General features: G+C 43.2%; 1 protein-coding gene across 2 annotated transcripts in view; it reads right to left on the bottom strand.

Moving 5' to 3' along the window:
* The window catches only part of usp54b (ubiquitin specific peptidase 54b), a 55,848-nt gene extending 38,318 nt beyond the window's left edge, over nt 1–17,530 (bottom strand). For both annotated transcript variants that reach the window (XM_040135841.1, XM_040135840.1), the window contains exons 1-3: nt 17,433–17,530; nt 8,401–8,995; nt 654–746 (exon numbers count right to left, since the gene is read on the bottom strand). In XM_040135841.1, the coding sequence (XP_039991775.1) occupies nt 654–746; nt 8,401–8,556 (249 nt within the window). In that variant the 5' untranslated portion in view covers nt 8,557–8,995; nt 17,433–17,530. The remainder of the gene's footprint in view (nt 1–653; nt 747–8,400; nt 8,996–17,432) is intronic.
* Between the last annotated feature and the right edge of the window lie 827 nt (nt 17,531–18,357).

The following is an 18,357-nucleotide window of genomic DNA, read 5'->3' as shown; positions in this document are numbered from 1 at the left end:
GTTATCATATTGTGTGTTATTTGTACCTTTTAATGTTTATTAGTTTGTCTTATTCCATGTGTACTTTATGTGCCCAGATATGTTCGGCTATGTGCTCTTCAATGATTTACTCTAAGATGTTGTCTCGTGTTAAGGGACGAAAAGATGGAAGAAAAGAAGGGCAAAGGAAAGAACATATTAAAGATGACGTGAGATTATCTCATGTTTTTAAGTGTCACGCTGCTCTAGCTGTCAGATAAATGTAGTGGGGCAAAAAGTAAAGTGTCTCCTTCTGAAATGCGGTGGACGAAACGTAGAAAGTCTCCCAAAAGAGAAATGCTCAGATAAAGTACTAGAGCCTCACATGAATACACTACTTCAGAAAATGTACTTCAGTACCAACCTCTGGTTTACATTCCTGACACCAATGTTTGTGCAATGGGAATAAACAGGAAAAAGCTGAAGAGGAAGTTAGTAGTTAGCTATGACTAGCATGGCACTACCTTCAGAAACTCAAACTTGCTCCGCACCAAATCTAAGAAAAACAGGGTCTCCGTGCTGTCAGAAGGACAAGAAATCGGAGAGAAGTAAGACACCAGAGTAATGGCCGCTGCTTCAGGTTTGCAGTTAAGACCACCAAAAGCCATTAGAGGACAAAGTGGGAGAGTCTCTACCTTTAAAGCACAGAAGATACACGAGTCCTCCATGCACTTGTGTGTGGTCAGCTGTCGAAAGCTTCGGCGAAAGATGTCGAGATGCCACAGAACCTGGGAGATAAAAGACACACATTTACACACGCAGCAAAAAAAGAAAATAAAGCAAAAGGATCAATGTCTGTGATTTTTAATGCGTTATATGTTGCTATTAGCCATACAAATCATGTTTAGTCACTGGAGCCACTGGAACTGAGGCCTGTTGGATGTCCATGTCGATCCTTTTCTCACTGTCCATCCTCTATACTTTTGCCATTTCGTGTTCTTTCTCTGAACAGCAGTTTGTTAAAGTTTGTTATACCTGTTTAATACTTCGGTCCTACATTTAAGTTGTCATCCTGTGTATTTCACGGGGGACAGGGACACTCCTTAAAAAATATTTTTGAATATACTAAAAAGTATGACTTTGACTTGGTTTTCAAAGGTGTCTTATTGGTTTGCAAGTTCTGTGTCTCACAAGATGGATGAAACTAGGAGTAAAAAGCCAAAGAAATACAGTTTTTTTTTTTAATTTGTTTTTTTCACTGCCAGTAAACTGATCCAAAAGTCCCATTTCCACATTAAAATGTAATCTGTATCTAGATCTGGGGGGATTTAGGGATAGGCCAAAATGCCAGAAGATTTGCTGATTTCCTTTTTTTTTTTTACTGTAACTTTATACTAATGTTTCACCATACACAAACAAGGAAATATCTACTTGCATTAGTTACATTTTTACATTACAGAAACATTACATTACAGAAATCAGCAATAATCCTTGGAATCGCCACATTAAAAACCCTGTTGACATGCATGCGTCCACGCCTCAGCTGGGATTGATGACATGACAGCTCGCGGCTGCCGGTTGCCACAGTAACACAACATGCCTTCTGCCAAGTTTCCCAGGTGCACAGCAGTCACAAATAGCGACTGACAGAGCAAGTGATGGAAACCTGTGAAAGGAAAATTTCTGAAGATGGGGTGCTGTGGTTTAAAGAAAAGTTTGGGAACTGCTGATGTAGATAACGTGTGTCAAATACCAGATGTTTACATCAACAAACAACTCGTCTTTTCTGCTCGTGAGTGAGTGGACCTTTTCTCGTGGACAGACTACCCTCCCATTTAGTCACATGTTAAAAAACGGTGAGGCTGCTCTGCAATGTTTTCGGTTCAGGGGGGTTAAAAAGCTCAGCCGGCTCAAACACGGAGCTTACCGTGGAGATCCCTCTGATAACTTTACCACTGTGCACCATGGCTCAGGTATTGCTATGGCAACCTCAGCCACACTAATTTATTGTTCTGTAGAGCTGTTTTAATTCTCCTAAATGTGAGAGAAATCATGCTGTAATCATGGTGTGTGGATTATACACAACTATTAACGACTTTAATTTGATGTTTCGACTAACTTTGGGTGTATAGATTTAGTGGGGAAAACATAATTCTCAATCAAGTTTCCTATAGCTTAAAAAAAAAAAAAAAACAGCAATATTTGCTATACTAAAATTGAATCAAATGACATCCTGTAATGTGAGAGAGTTTCAGAGAATCAGCACCCCAGTCTGCAGCCCTGTGTGGCTTTCAGCCATTTTCAGCTAATTGCTTTTTCCCCAACAGCCAACACTGAGTGTGCTTTTCTACGTTGTATATTTTCCGCAACAAAAGAGAGGCAGAGGCAGAGATTCAACGGGACACAGAAAACAACCAGCACAAAACCCAAAGAAACATGGAAGAACACATGGAAACTAGCAGAGAACTGGTCTGCATCTCTCTCTCTCTCTCTCTCTCTCTCTAGTGCATAATTAGAGGAAAAAGCTCTTAGTACAGTCATTCAGCATGCTGAAAGATAATATTGACACAACACTGTCCCTTAGGCTTCGACTGAAATCTGCAGCACTCGTGCAAAGGGCCGCACGCACAAACATTTACAGCATGCACGCACAGCTGTAAGTCTCTCACACACACACACACACACACACACACACACACACACACACACACACAAACCAGTATATAGCGATAAAGGTCTGCTTGCTTGTGTGAGTGTGTGTGTGTGTGTTAAGGAGAGAGTGATAGGTAGAGGAAAGAGGGGGTGGAGGATGACAGACTGCATGCTGACGCCAGTGTATGCGTTCTACCCCCCCCCCCCCGTTCTCCGTTTCCCCTCCTCTCTCTGTAGTTTATTTGGTCGTGATGAATCGGCTCCCTGCACAGCACTGCAGCAGCCACAAGGAGGGCATACTCTCTTCATGCCCATCTCTCTTCTTTGTTATCTATCTATCCATTATTCTCCTCCCCTAAGCACGCCGCACATCTTTCTCTGCTCTTCTACCATTTATATGATTTGCCCCCCCCCCCCTTTTTAACGCTTCTTATTTTCTCTCTTTCTATCCCCGGGTTGAAAACAATGGAAAGACTGCAGGAGCTTGTTGGGGAAAAGAAACTATAGTATAAGTAACTAACAAACAAAAGTGATGGAAACATGCACAGAATAGCTTCTCTTCCGGCTACTCGTCGTCATTGTAATTTGAGTGTGAGACAAATGTAACCAGTGATACCGGCGGGAGAAATGCCAGTACTGATGGTTTTGGTGGTCTTTAATGAGGTGGCCCTGTCTCCTTGTCTGTGACGTCCAATGTGTACAGGCTCATAAAAGTGATATAATACTTGAATTTTGAGCATTTACATAGCCATGATATCTAGGATGCTGAGGTATTTAAAGTTTAAGATTTTTCATGAAATCAAACCCCATTTTTTTCAGTTTTCTCCATTACACCTCTCTTGCTGTTCCCATGGTAACTACGGATGTCATCAAACCAACCAGGCCTCAAATCTGAACATCCTTAGATGAGATCCAAGTGAGTAACCATGACACTGGATCACAGGATAGTTTAGCTTTACAAGTTCCCTGAACATGGGGAAGACTGGTTTCTGGTGCTACACAGCTCACTACTGGAGTGAACCACAAAAAAAAAAAAAAAAAGGGAAATTGGGGACACTCGTTGCTCTGAGGGACATTGAAGTCCTGATCAACAGCAACTGTGGCCACAAGTGACGATAATGGTAAGTGGAAACACAAAGTGTAAGAGTAGCACAAGCAGAGAAGAGTCATAAGGTCGGTAAATTGACTAAGCCACCGTAAACCATTGGTCATACCAGACCACGTAAGGCTGTAGTAACAAAACCCCTGAGTACGTTTAGGCTTGAGAGAGAGGGATTTATTACTTATGAATTCCACTTTCAATTCGCAAGAGGAAGAATGATCTCTCAAAAGTGACAGTCTTGTTTTAAAGCTCTGTTTTCTGATATTTTACTGTAATAACACTTGCTGATGTTTTAATGACGGAATTGTCTTGTTTTAATGTTGTATGATGTAATCTGTTTTCAGGTGTCTCTCACAAAAAGGGATCTTGATCAAAATAAGACTCCCCGAATAGGTAGAGCTTAACTGACGTGCGGATTTGGTTTTGTTCATTTGTATTGACTTTTTTTTTTTTTGCTCCAAAACGAACACATTATAAAGGCTTTATAGGACATAAATAGTGGCTTATTTTTTGAATGGTCTGAAGATGTAAATGTCAATAAGTTGTTAATAAATGGATTTTGGTCATAGGTTTTAATTAATGACTTAATACTAAACTATAAGCATAAATAAGGAAATGACTGCACATAAATAAAGCTGTTAGTTATGACTCATAAACCCCTTATTATGCAGCTTTCTTTTAAAGTGGTAACTATTATTATTTAATAGGTTTCACTGCAAAAATAAAAGCACAAAATGGTAAATACAGATTAATCTAAAAAAAAAGAAATGTCTAATCCCTTCATTATACAAGCATGAAGAGAAATAGAGACACAGCTGCTGTCATTAATAAGAGGAAATATTAATGCTGTCACGGTGAAGCGTTGCGATTTCTGGCAGATCACTGAGGTCGTGTGCGTCAGCTGATCAGCGTCAGACGGCTCTCACGAACTCTACTCAACTCGTGTTGGTTGACCTCTAGCCTCCATGACCACAGCTCCTCCTGTTCTAGTCTCCCGTTACCTGTGCATTTGGTGCGTCACATGAGGCTGGGCCCTTAAAGGTCGACAGACCTGTTTCACAGCAGTCAGTTTAACTTGTCATAGCAGCAAAAGTACAGCTAATAACAGTAACGGTGGCCTTGGTCTATAAGCCACGATGAGTGTGACAGTGAGCCAGGATGCTGAATTCAAGGACCCTGAAACTGAGGCAGCTAAATGGAATTCAGCCATTATGCATTTTATAATTCACTCCTGTGTTTTTTCCTGCTGTGACAAGTCAATATCTTCGGTGAAAAGGGCCTTTAAATTTGCTGGCATTCCTGCTATTCCCTCCCTGCCCTGCAGTTGTCCTCTCATCATAACCTGACCTCCACACCGACCTTTGTACCTGCCCCCAATCCCTTCATCAACCCCATAGTATATATATAAAGCACACGCCCCTTTGCTTTTAAACTCCCCGTTCTGGCTTTTTTTTTTCTCCAAACATAAACAACCAGAAAAGTTAGAGCTGTGTGTTTTGTTGGGTTCTGTAAGCCCGGTGGTTTTATTACAAAAACCACATCAGCAAAAAGTAGTCAAATAAGGTGTTTGGCTAGAAAATGTCAGTTATTGTTTTCACGGCGTTGATTCAGCTGCAGTAGCACCCTATAGCTAAACACAATTAAACACGGTATATTGAACATTATTTGGTCTTATTGCTCAGGATGCTTCCCAAAAAATAATCAGCAATTATGGGAACCAGTTCTGTAATGTGTCCTGGAGCAGAGCAAAGTGTCACAGTTACCACTTAACTGTTCTCTGTTTGATTTGTAGTTTCTTTGACACTGTATGGATCATACTTAGTATGTCTTTGAGTTTCTTTTACTTTGTAAAATAGTTAAAATTGACTTTGAAGTTTACAAAGATTGTTACTTTGTATAAGTGACTTTATAGCAAACTGTGAACTTACAACACAGATTCAGTGACAGGATGTCTCATTTGTGATGTCCTTTTTACGTCATCTGAATGTGTGCTTGAAAACCCTTTTCTCATTTGATACAAACACTTGAAAACACACAGCTGTTAAACTGACTGATGACACCACGGTTGTCATTTGTTCACTTTTCATTTCATTTGAAACTTTGGATTTTTACAATTAATCTTAGATTCGCTGCCAAGTGCCAAAATGTGAGTATAAATTGTTCAAGTTTCTCTTCCTTAAATTGCATCGCACATACACACACATACACAGACGCGCACACACACACACACACACACACACACACACACACACACACACACACACACACACACACACACACACACACACTGCCGCCTGATAAGTGAACCCACGTGTTTCAGCTTAATCGTAGCCAGCGTATTCTGTAACTCCTTTAGCTAATTTGTTTTTACCTGCGTTTACACAGCAACGAAAGTTGCTGAGCATGCACAGAGGCTTTACCTCAGAGCACCTTCCTTCACTCTCATTAAATTATGCACATGCACAAAAACCACTGCTGCTGATGCTGGTGCCTTGCTCAAGGGGCCCTTAGGGGCAAGAAAACTGGAGAGAGTATTTCACTTAGTTTCAGTGCACTAGTAGTGGAGCATTAAACATTACAGTAAACAAACAGAGCTGAGCTCTGCAGTGCTAAAATGATCAGTTTTATATCAGTTTTCCTAATTGATTGATCATCAGAGAGTCTCCTTTAGGAAAAAATTCAAAACATTCACTGGTTTCCACCTCGCCGAGGTAAGGATTTGATTTTTTTTTCATTTTGGTATCACTGTAAATTAATCATCTTTTGGTTTTGGACCATTGGTCGGCTAAAACAAGCAATGTCAAGGTGTCACCTTAGGCTCTGGGAAAATGGGATCGCCATTTTTCAGTATTTAGCATTTATACATTATTATAGTTAATAGCACAAATTAAATAATTAATTAATTTCAAAAAAATCATCTTAAGTTGCTGCCCTACGCCTAATGGAGTGAGTCTGCTGAACTTTGACCCCTTATTGTTCATCTCAAACTTGCACATGCACCTGTTTGCACATGCACCTGTCTGCACATGCACCTGTTTGCACATGCACCTGTTTGCATGCACATACAGACACTACACACACATACACTGTCGAACAGCCAACAAGCATCTATATACTTCAACACTGACTCAGTTTATCCTCACTCGTCTCTGTCCTGTTAAACATCCTCTCTCCTCTATGTGTGCATGTGTTTTTACATGTGTGTGTGTGTGTGTGTGTGTGTGTGTCTCTTTGATGTGGCCCACTTCTCTCCCCATTGAAGCTGCGTCGCCTTTGTTGAGACATATTCTTCACTTCACAATTAAACTTCATGTCCTTCACTTTGTCTTTTCATCTGTCCCTCCCTTCTTCTCTCCATCCTTCCCTCTTTTTTCTCCCTGTCTTTCTATTTCTTTTCCTTTTACCACAATCAATATTTTTTTCCTCTTACCTTATTTGACTCTTTAATTCCACTCTTTCTCCCAGCAGTACCCCCTTTAGTCTTCTCCTCAGTATTTTCAAACTGTATACTCCTCATCCCTCTTTCTTCTCTTCTCCTCCTCCAGCAACTTTTCTTCTTCTCATCTATCCCTCTGCTCTCTTCGACTCTCCCTAAGCTTCCGCCCCATCACCTCCCTCCCTCTTCAGCTTACTCCCACCTCTCTCTCATCTTCCCTCTCTCTCTCTCTCTCTTTCAAGCCAGTAGTCAAGAGGCATTTATGTGTGTGTCTGTAGGTATGATTCTGCCAGCTGGAAGTCTTGGGAGGGTGGAAGAAGAGTGTGTGTGTGTGTGTGTGTGTGTGTGTGTGTGTGTGTGTGTGTGTGTGTGTGTGTGTGTGTGTGTGTGTGTGTGTGTGTGTGTGTGTGTAAGGGGAGAGAGGAGATGCAGCAGTAGCAGTGCAGTGCAAGCAGCTCCATACGCAGACTGAATATCCACACGGAAGCCAGACTGGCAGCGGTGCCAAAAACCACCAAAACACGCAAACACCACTTAATATGGTGCTAATCTCATCCCTATCACATTTAAATACAGCTGTGTGGGGGGGGTTCAGAAGTTTTAGGACATTGATGCATTTTATAATTGTATTGACTCATCTGCTCCAGCACATTGGATTTGAAAGGAACCTGTGACTATGAAATTAAAATGCTGGTGTTCATCTGTAATGTAATGGTGTTTAATCAGTCTTGGGACTTTTTCCCCTTTTTTACCACTTTCTGTTCGATTTTAGCAAATATAATGTAACTGGACAAGTTACAATGACATAAAATCAAATTAAGTCTTCATAATTAATATTTCAGTGATTGTCTGAAGTCTCCAACCAACAGACTCCAACTCGATGTCTTGCTGTGATCCTCCGCCGGCCGGCACTTCCCTCACTTCTTATATCTTTTTGGCTTAGGTCTAGTCTTCCGCGAGTGTGGAAAAAAGGTTTGACTCACTTACGTGTACCGAAGCCTTCAAATACTGTAGCTTTGACATTTTTAAGGTTTGGACCAGTGTCACACTTTTCTTCTACGTTCCTCAAAACTGGTTTGGTTGAACACACCCAGCTGAAAAGGGCTGACACAAGTCTGTGGATTGAGGTCAGGTGGCTGACTTGACCAGTCAAGACTGCTACATGGTTCTAAATATCCAAGTGAAAAACTTGTTAGTCTCCTAATGCTTTCTGACTGCCCTGAATTTGTGTGCTTGTGTTTATCCAACTGACCTGCAGAGCGCTGTTGAGGAAGCAGCTGTTCTGTCCCGGCTCGTTGCTCAAGCCTTTGCTGGGTGCAATAGAGGTCATGGTTCTCGGGGTCACCAGCCCCTGCACCCCGCCTACTGCTCCGCCACCAGACGCAAAGTAGTTCCTCTTCCACGACATCACTACCTGGACGCCCCCGTTTCCACGGCGAGGCGGGAGAGGGGCGAGGCAGCAGACCAAGCGACGGCCTCTATGTCACTCCCATGAGAGAGAAAGAGTGAGAATGAGAGAAGAGCAGAGGAGGAGGAAGTGGAGGGAAGAAGATGAGGGAGGCGGAGGCGGTAGTTCGAGGAGATGCCGTGTGTCTTGATAGGGGATTTGGCACCCATACAACCTTCCCCCTCTCCAGCCCGGTTTTTACTTTATAATCGGTCCACTTCCTGGAGCCAGCGGTTGGCTTTTTGTTTTTCTTTTTTTGGCTCCTTGGATTTAGCAGTATGTGTTTGAGGACATGGGAGTGTGTCCAAGGCGTCCTTTGGCAGATTCTGTCAGTTAAATGTTGATTAGGCAGCACTGCTGCTCCCACGTGGAGACAATGCTCTCCTCTCTTTTACTTTGCCTGTAAAACACAAAGACCAAGCTGTTAAGACTCCTTGCACAAAACTGTAAGAACTACCTTTAGCAGGTTTACACCAACAGACAGAACAGTGGTATTAAAATAAAGTTTGAGCTGTTCACTGTAGATAGGCTACTGCATAAAATACTGTACATGAAGAGTTCCATCAGTAGTATGAACATTGTTAGCAATGCCAATAAAAAGTCCAAATGTTGTTTTGGGGGTTAAAACTGGACTTAGACACCATCTTTTGGTCTAAAACACTACCCACTGCTGCTCTGATTGATGACAACGCACTGAAGATTAAGACAGCAAAAAATGTTTATAGGCTACCTTCAACTGGAGGAGGAGGAGAGTTCATCTCCATAGTGATAGCTACATTAGCTAACACTACTGTCGCACAAAAATTTGGTTGATTATCATACGTCTGCAGCAGATAGAGACATTGTTACAATTTAAATACTTTTAACGATACATTAATCAATAATTTTTCATATGTAATGTGAAAGGGGCACTTTTAGTGCGAGATGCTTTTTAGCCTTTTTTAGCTCATTGTTTTGGTCTTGCTGCGTATTTTCTATTCAAGTGTCATCACTCTAACCAACCCTTGTTTACACAAACAACCCCCACTGTAAAACAAGATAGCAACTAGTTGGAAAGTTGAAAATCTAGCAGCTAAAAAGCTAGATATTTTTTTCCTAGACATTGTTTAAGACTAAACCAGAGCTAATGTTGTTCCCTTTCTTCAGAAGATAACTGCTTGCTTTCCCCCCAAAGGGCAAAAAATTGATTACTGCAGCTTTAAATGTGTAGTTTTGATTGCTTTTGAATCATGAGTCATGAAAATCATCATATGAATACAACAAGGTTAGTCAGGGTAACATTGCATCAGTGATATGACAGAGGCACCGCTTGGAGAAATCTGTTATGTCATTTAATAATCGGCACTTAGGGACTTTATCAGGAGCTTATGCTGGTTCAGCGTCGCTATGCACAGTTTCCTAATGTGTGTGTGAGATGAGAAAAATTTGAGGCAGTCCGTGTGTGTTTGTCACCAGACGGTATGTGTGCGCACGTGTGTGTTCATGAAGTTGCATAACACCACAGGGCAGTAACTAACAAATCTGCAGTGCCCCCCTCCACCCTCCCTCCCTTCCTTCCCCTATAGCTTCCCCGCTTTTGGCAAAGCTCCCTCGCCTGGTTGTCGGGATGCGTTGCCACCACAGCACTCCCTTGGCGATGAGCCAGAGGGCGCAGGGATGCTGCGGCGAGTAGGCAAGCAGCGTGGGTTGTCGCCATGGCGATGGCCACATGGAACTGAGATGGCGAGGAGAGGTGATGAGGGGGTGGGATGGAGGTACAGGGGACGTCGTGACAAGTGAAATGTATCAGAGCGAATATGGAGGGAAGCATTATGCAACTGTTGGACGGCAACATTGCAATGTCGTTTAATCTACTTGTCACATAGTCTATCTATCTATCTATCTATCTATCTATCTATCTACATGAAAAAAACAGAAATCCATATTCATACAATCATCCATAAACAAACAAATCCAAATTGCCAGAGGATTTATAAAAGGATTTAGCTGGCATGCCTCTGTGTGCCATTTTTCCTCCACAGCACAGCATCCTGAGCTTCTGTCTCAGCATACAGTGTGTGTATGTAGGTCTGTGTGTGTGTGTTTGTGTGTGTGTCTCCCGCTGAGCCTATGTGGAGTTGGGATCGCACATTCTCTCTAACTGCACCCTTCAGCCACAAACAACTGAGATCGCTCTGGCAAGCCCTTGCACAATTGCTGTTTATGTGGCTTGTATGTATGTGTTCATGTGTGTGCTTATGTTTGTGCGTGTGTGTGTTTGTGTGTGTGTGTGAGTTTGTGTGTTTGCGTTTGTGTCTGTGTCTGTGTGTGTGTATGTGTGTGTGTGTGTGTCCACATCTTCGGCTAGTTACCATGGAAATAGGCCAAGCAGCAGGCACGCGGGGGAAAAGCCGAACCATGTGATTTAACTGAGAGACACACTGTGCTGCACTGGTTGAAAAAGCGCACACACACACACACACACACACACACACACACACACACACACACACACACACACACACACACACAAACACAAACACACACAGAGACACACACAGAGACACACAGGGCTGGCAAGTGATGATGATGTGTATTGATGGTGGAGAGTTCCTGGAAGCCAGAGTGAGTCAAGGCACAAGTCAATCAAACTCCATGACCCTGCGCTGGCAGGCATAAGGAAACCAGGACGTGTGGTCACAGCCCAGACAGCGGCCGGACATGAAAGACATTTCCACGTGTTTTGTTGAGGTGAGGACAGTGGTTGTACATCCAGATACAGACGAAGTGTGTGTGTAGTCTGTGTGGCATCATCTTCTAACCTTTTGGAGATCCGTCCCAGCTTGACTCTGAGCGTGAGGAAACTGTCACAAAGGGAGGACCTGACATCTTCAGTGGTCAGGATGGAGATCTAGGGTTATGTTTAGAACTAGGACCAAATGTAGGTTGGACTTAAAAGGCTAGTACACCCAAATTACAAAAAAGGTTTTTTAAAGATTAGTCTAGGTTTTGAGATTTCTGTCGCCACCCCTATACAATTAAGGTGAATGGAATTTTATTTGTGGTGCTCAAAGTATTGAAAAATGACCTCAACAGAAGTGACTCTCTCCAGAAGCAATGTCCCAGTTACCCTGGATAATTCACAGACCTCAGTGTCAACAGTGTTCATTGGAAATACTTCCAACTTGAGAAATAGTCCCTATAAAACACCTGACAGCATGCTCTGGGGATTTTTAAATGTCATTTTCAATGCTGTGAGCACCACAAACAAAATTCCATTCACGTCCAATGTCCTTGGATGGAAGAAGAGGTCTCCAAAACCTCTCCAACTATCTGCCTGGTTAGATACAACAGGCATAAGTGAGGAAATATGCTTTTTTAGTAATTTTGGTAAACTGACCTTTTAACTTTTTCAACTCCACAGACGTTGGGCAGGTTCATTATTACAGCACAGCATTATTCAAACCCACAAAACCGTATTTTGTATTCTACTCCCGATTCAAAGGTTTCTAAACTTACTAAACAGGTCAGATTGAATTATAAGGACATGTACTGTATATAAAATGGAACCTAGAATTTTAATACAATGAGTTGCCAGACAAAACAAGAAAAAGGGCAAAAAGATGATTGGTTTGTGTGTTGACTCATTTGTAAGGTGTGTTTTAAGGCCACTGCAGTTTATTTTGACTCAATCACACGTACACCATCTAGCTAGCGTAAGTACACGCTAGAACATCAAATGTGTATTCATCCACCACTGAAAATAGTCCCCAACAAATGCCTTATTTACTCGTGTTTGAGTTATGATTGCTAAATAAATCAAAGCCCAACTGTTTTAAAAAATTTTTTAAGATTTTAAGATTAAGATTTTTTTTTTTTTAAATTAAACTATATATTTGTGCCCCATTTTTTACGATTTACATCTTCACTTGGAACCAATGTGATTGGAGCACCAACAGGGTAAGGAAGTCCCAAAGGTGTTGGATGACGTGGAGGTCAGGGCTCTGTGCAGGTGAGTCCAGATCTCTCACACAAACTGGGAAAACCATCTCTGAATGGACCTCAGTTTGTGCACATGGGCATGGAAACGTTGAAACAGGAAAAGGGTCTTCCCCCAAACTGTTGCCACAAAATCTGAAGCACACTATCGTCTAAAACATCATTGTATTTTGACAAGCTGTTCTGGGGCTTTTGATCATAATTACATGATCTTTTTCAGCAGATGGAGTTGCCATAATTTCACTGAACTGTAAATAACCAAATTTCCAATTTTCTGAGGATTTTAAAGACTTCTTAGGAGTAGTACTTCCATGTTGGAGTTGGCAAAACAATCTCACAATCCCAAGGTCCATTAGTTGCTGGACTTCAACTTCTGCTCTTGAGCCATCATGATTAGAGGTCCTTAAAATGCTCAGAAAAAAGGAAATTGGAACATCTAGATTTCTGTTAAAACTAAGCAAACTATCTGCGGATAGGATGAGGATGATCATGTGATACAGTTGGAATCTCCAGAGCAGCTACTAAATGGACCTTGCAGTGAGATTATTCTGCCAGCTGCAATTTCCATATAATCTATGTCCAGCATCTAGAATATGACCTCTCCAAAAGGTAACATATTTTTTTTGTTTTCATCTTCAGACCAAGTATATTCAAAAATATGATACAGGAATCTGCATTGTGCCCATTTTTCACCATTTTTTCTTGTTGATGCTGTTGATGCTGTTGTTCTCCATTTTATGATCCTATTTATTCCCTTTGCCTGAGGGGATTGCATTTCAAAATTGAATAACTGACCTCAACTGATTTGTATGGAAATAAAATGCTGTTAATGACACCGTTTTGGAATTTGAATTTACTGTCACTGTCTCTCTCTCTCTCTCTCTCTCTCTCTCCCTGCTGTGGGTTAGTGTGGCTTGGTGACAGTGACACCAGTGTCAAGCAAGCTGAACAAAGAGCCGATACTGTCCCTGAGGACAATAGCCTGTCTCTCAAGCTGTCTCCCTCCCACTCAAGCAAACATAAAGAAGAGAAGTATATTTATTTATCGCTTTAAAAGAAATGAGTCTTGATCTTTTGCTGTAACAAGCCTTGCTCTCTCTTTCTTCCTCCTTTGGCTGCGCTTTCGTCTCTCCCTCCCATTCACTTCATTCTTATCCCGTCGCTCACTTTCTTCCACTGACCTCTATTTTCCGTTCTCATTCACTCTCTCCACTTTTTTCCCCCATTCATCTCTTTCTCTTTGCTTTCCATTTCCGAAAAATTTCACTTCAAGCACGTACACACACACTTCACACACGCACACACGCACACACACACACACACGCATACAGTGGTTTTCCTTTAACTGGGTTACGTGTAACTTCAAATAGCCCTATTTGACAATAGGGAGAGTCCAGAGTTCAGCCCCACCTCTGTGTTTCACTTTATCCCCCTTTGAATCTAAAGAGAAGTTTTATACATATATATACATTTATATATACAGCATATATATATATATATATTGTACCCCTCTGTATACCGTGTGTGTGTGTGTGTGTGTGTGTGTGTGTGTGTGTGTGTGTGTGTGTGTGTGTGTGTGTGTGTGTGTGTGTGAGCATTCAATAGGCACATGTGCAGCTGCATGTGGGTGCGTATTACCGAGATGTTTGTTTTTTTTCAAGCTTCAAGGTCATTTCTACACTCAGACTCTCAAATGTATACTACATTTAAGTATACATTTGAGAACACACACATAATTGAATCCACGTGCAAAAAGACACACACGTGCACACACTATAACCTAGATGCAACCCATTATCGCCATGGCACATGTGCACAACCAATCCTATTAGAAGAAAATATAAAGAGAGGTTGAATATTTGCTTAATATTTAGGATATTACATAACAATCCTTATTTACAAAGCATGGTAAAGGGGTTAATACAGTTTAGGTCAGAGTACAGACAAAGAAGGGAGATGAGGAAAAACAGGGTTTTAGGGTGATGAAGGGAAAGAAAGGGAAGCAAACGAGAACAGAAGAGACCAAAGGAAACGAAATGAATGAAAATACATGTAAGGAAAGGAAAGGAATGGAAGGAAAAGCAAAGGAAGGGACGGAAAAGCAAAGGAAAGAAAGGTAAAGACAAAGAAATAAATAGAGAGGAAAGGAAAATGAGGAAAATGAAAGGACAAAGAGGAGAGGAGGTCAGAGGAGATCAGAGGAAAGCAAAGGAAAGGAGAGGGGCAGAAGGGAAGGGAGAAAAGAAACAATAAAAGGGAAAAGGAAAAGAAAGGAGAAGGGGGAAGAAAAGATTAGAGAAGAGGAGAGGAGAAAAGAAAAGAAAAGAGGAGAACAGGGCAGTCGAAAAGGGTAAAGAGAGGAAAGGAAAAGAGGAGATTAGAGGAGAGGAAAGGAGCAGAAAAAGGACAAAAGGAGAACAGGGGAGGGGGAAGAAGACAGAGGAGAGGAATAAGTGGGACATTGGAATGAATAACCAGCCATACGTCAAAGAAAGGTAAAAAGAGAGAAAGAGCACATCAGTGGATGGTAAAGGTCAAAGGAGACAGAGAGTATGAGCGTGCCTTTCTTTTCCTCTCCTTCCTCCTTCTTCAACCTCGGCGATGACTTAATCTGCTCTTCCTTACGCCTCAACCCTCTTATAATCCTATACATGTGGACCCAGCCAGACCAAGAACACTTTAACTGAAATGCCAACGATAGACGAAAAACCCCCTGGGAAGCCGAGACACAAGCCGGGCTCAGTCACACATGACCACATCTAGAAAGAAATACCGAGGACTTAAACCACTTAAAGTGGAGAATTTAAGCGAATTTAATGGATTTACATATTCCCTAAACTGTTTCACCACATGACTGTTTGTCTGAAAATACACACGATAAGTCAATGAGACTTTAAATACAGGATCATTTAATCGTTCTCTGGTGGCTGTGAGTTTGGATTCTGGTGGTGCTATTTTCAACAAATCATTCTGAAACACAACCAATAAAATGTTTTTATCATGTCAAATCAAAACAATCAGAGAAAGGTCAGAGGACTGATTTAAAAAAAACAAAAAACAAAACAGATTCAAGGCCCAAACTGAAAATCCCTCATCTTCAGCTCTGAGGATGCATTCGTCACATGTCAAGTTGCCTGATTGTCCACCATAGCGACACACACGACATCACATAAATCGTCCTGATTGGTGTGAGTGTTTAAATAATGCCAGTGGGAACACCCCCAAGTAAAACACACATGCTCTGACAGGGAAGAGGCAAGCCAGGCTCTCCTGGCAGTGCGGAACTGGGGCTAGGGACAGGCTATTTTGTAGATAAAGGCTGTGTGAGTTTACGCTTCCAGGACAAGCCCACGACTCATGCGGGAAAAAAAAAGGTTGCATGTCCCGGGACCAGAATACAAGAGTACAGTGCAGAGGCGACAGTGACAGGTCGTAAAATATGGAAACGGCAGGGGATATAAGGACAAGTCAACTTAAACAAAGTGCAAAATGTGGGTAATTTCCGTAGGCAGGCAGCAGATAAACACACACACACACACACATTAAAGTACACACCCACATGCTTATAGTAACCCTAGGACAAAAAGAATACAAAGCAGAAAAATCACTGCCTTCCAGACTATTTCATCTCCAGAAACCAAACTTGAGTCCAACTTAAATGTCAAGGCGACATTTCAGCTCGGTTTGGTGGGTGGAGTGTGTGTGCGTGTGTGCCCGCGTGCGCGTGTGTGTGTGTGTGTGTGTGTGTGCGTGTGTCGTTTGCGTTCGTGATGTTGTGGGGACATAAACACGTCCCGCCACCCAGAAAGAGATAAAATGCCAGTCCCTAAACCCCAAAGCCGAGGCTTTATTTTAGGGTTAAGACTCGGTTTTGGGGGTTTGGGTCAGACTCAGGCTACGGTTAATGTCAGGGTTACGTCCGAGCTTAGGCACGCGCAGCAATGGTAAAGGTCAGGGTAAGGCTTCGGGAGTTCATGTAAGTCAATGCTACGTCCTCCTAAGACGCCAAAACAAATGTGTGTGCTCCCGCTTACTGAGGGGATGGCCAGTAGCCTGTCTTCCCTCACACGTGTGTGTGCGCGCGCGCGCGAGGCAAGCAGCGGAGGGGCTGTGTCACGGTCGCTAATGTGACGGCGCCGGCGGCTCGCGCGGGTGATGCGGGCCCGGTAAAAGGGGGCCAAAGTCGTCAATCACGCGGATCGAAGCCTCGGCGTCAAATCGCCAGCGGCCCCCGGGAGGCCGCGGTCTCTCGCGGCCGTCCATCAACAAGTCCAAGCAGCGCGCGGTCCGCCGAACGCCGCAAAGCCCCGCACGAGACCGAAACGCGCAGTACAGGACGGGAGCCACGCGCGCAGTGGCGGTATGTGCCCGACTGGATGGATGGGACGGTCGGAGCAATAATAACACCTGTAACTGCGAAAAAAACCAACCTGGACTGTGATGCAACCGGCATAAGTTGAGGGGAAGGGATGCTGCTGCCCGTTAAGCACGAGGGAGAGTGGCTGCGTAGCGGGGAATAACCGACCCCAGACCACCTGATAAAATAATAAAGCTGACAAGATACAGACCAACAGAGGGAGACTAAGCAGCACGAGGAAAAGTCGCTCGTGCTTCCCGTGAGAGTAATGATGATAATGGTGGAGGTGATGAAGATGATGATGGAGAAGATGACAGTCATCCTCAGAGACTGTCACGAGAACACATCTGGAGAGGATCACATCTGGCCGACACGCTGACTGCCCCTCTCCCTCCTCCCCCCTCCAGTCTACACCACCCCCCCCATGACCACACACACGTCCCCGGGTCCCCCTAGCTGTGATGGAGCCCGTGCAGTGCGTAGTGTGCAAGTTTTTACTCACCCCGTGCGCTGTCGCCGCCAGTCTCCGTCCGATCGCGTGTCCTACCGTGTGATTTAAAGAGAGAGAGGGCGAGCCGCGGGCGCATCCAGCCCCCACCAGCCCCATCCAGCGCTCCGGTCGCGGCACGCCGCTCTCGCGATATCGTGCCATCCCTCCAGCTCTGCGTGTGTGAGCGTGTGACGTAGCGGTTAAATCCGGCGGTGTGCTCAGCCCGATGCCGCCGCCTCCCGGGCACGAGGCGAAAAAGAGGATGGCGTCGAGGTTATTCGGCGGGTGACCGTGTGGCCTTACCTGTTTGAGCACGTTGGCCTCACACACACCTCCACGAACATGGCAACATGTTTAAAATGGTGGATGCACCATGTTACACCCACTGTCAGATGTAACCCGCGACGTGCAGACAGTGGTGGAGTGTAACTAAGTACATCTACTCAAGATCTGCGCTTAAGTACAAATTTGAGGTACTTGTACTTCAAGTATTTTCATTTTATGATACTTTTACTTCTACTCCAATAAATTTTAGAGTGAAATATTTTTACTCCACTACATTTATTTTATACCTTTATTTGCTCATTTCTTTACAGGTTAAGATTTCTGAACACAAATCATATAAAGATACGCTTTCGTATAGATTAAACTACCCAACGTTGCATACAAGTGGAAAAACTGGACTAACTGGAAACCGTTTTGATCATTGCTTTTGTAATTTTTCATGTACAAGCACTAAACATGTCATGCTGGCGTGTTGAGAAACTTCTTCCACCGCGGCATCCAGAACACATCTGTGTAACTGCCGTCACTGGAGACCCGCCAGCCCCAGTTTACGGTCACAGCCTGAACGCACGGACTATTCACAGTGCACGCGAGGGGTCATGGGGACGCCTTTTAGTTTTGCCAGTGAAGGTGTGCAAGAGAGAAAAAAAAA

Source organism: Xiphias gladius, chromosome 9, assembly GCF_016859285.1.
Source record: "Xiphias gladius isolate SHS-SW01 ecotype Sanya breed wild chromosome 9, ASM1685928v1, whole genome shotgun sequence".
In the NCBI taxonomy this organism is placed as follows: domain Eukaryota; kingdom Metazoa; phylum Chordata; class Actinopteri; order Istiophoriformes; family Xiphiidae; genus Xiphias; species Xiphias gladius.
The sequence above is the reverse complement of the archived record's forward strand: the minus strand, read 5'-3'. Positions and strand labels throughout refer to the sequence as shown.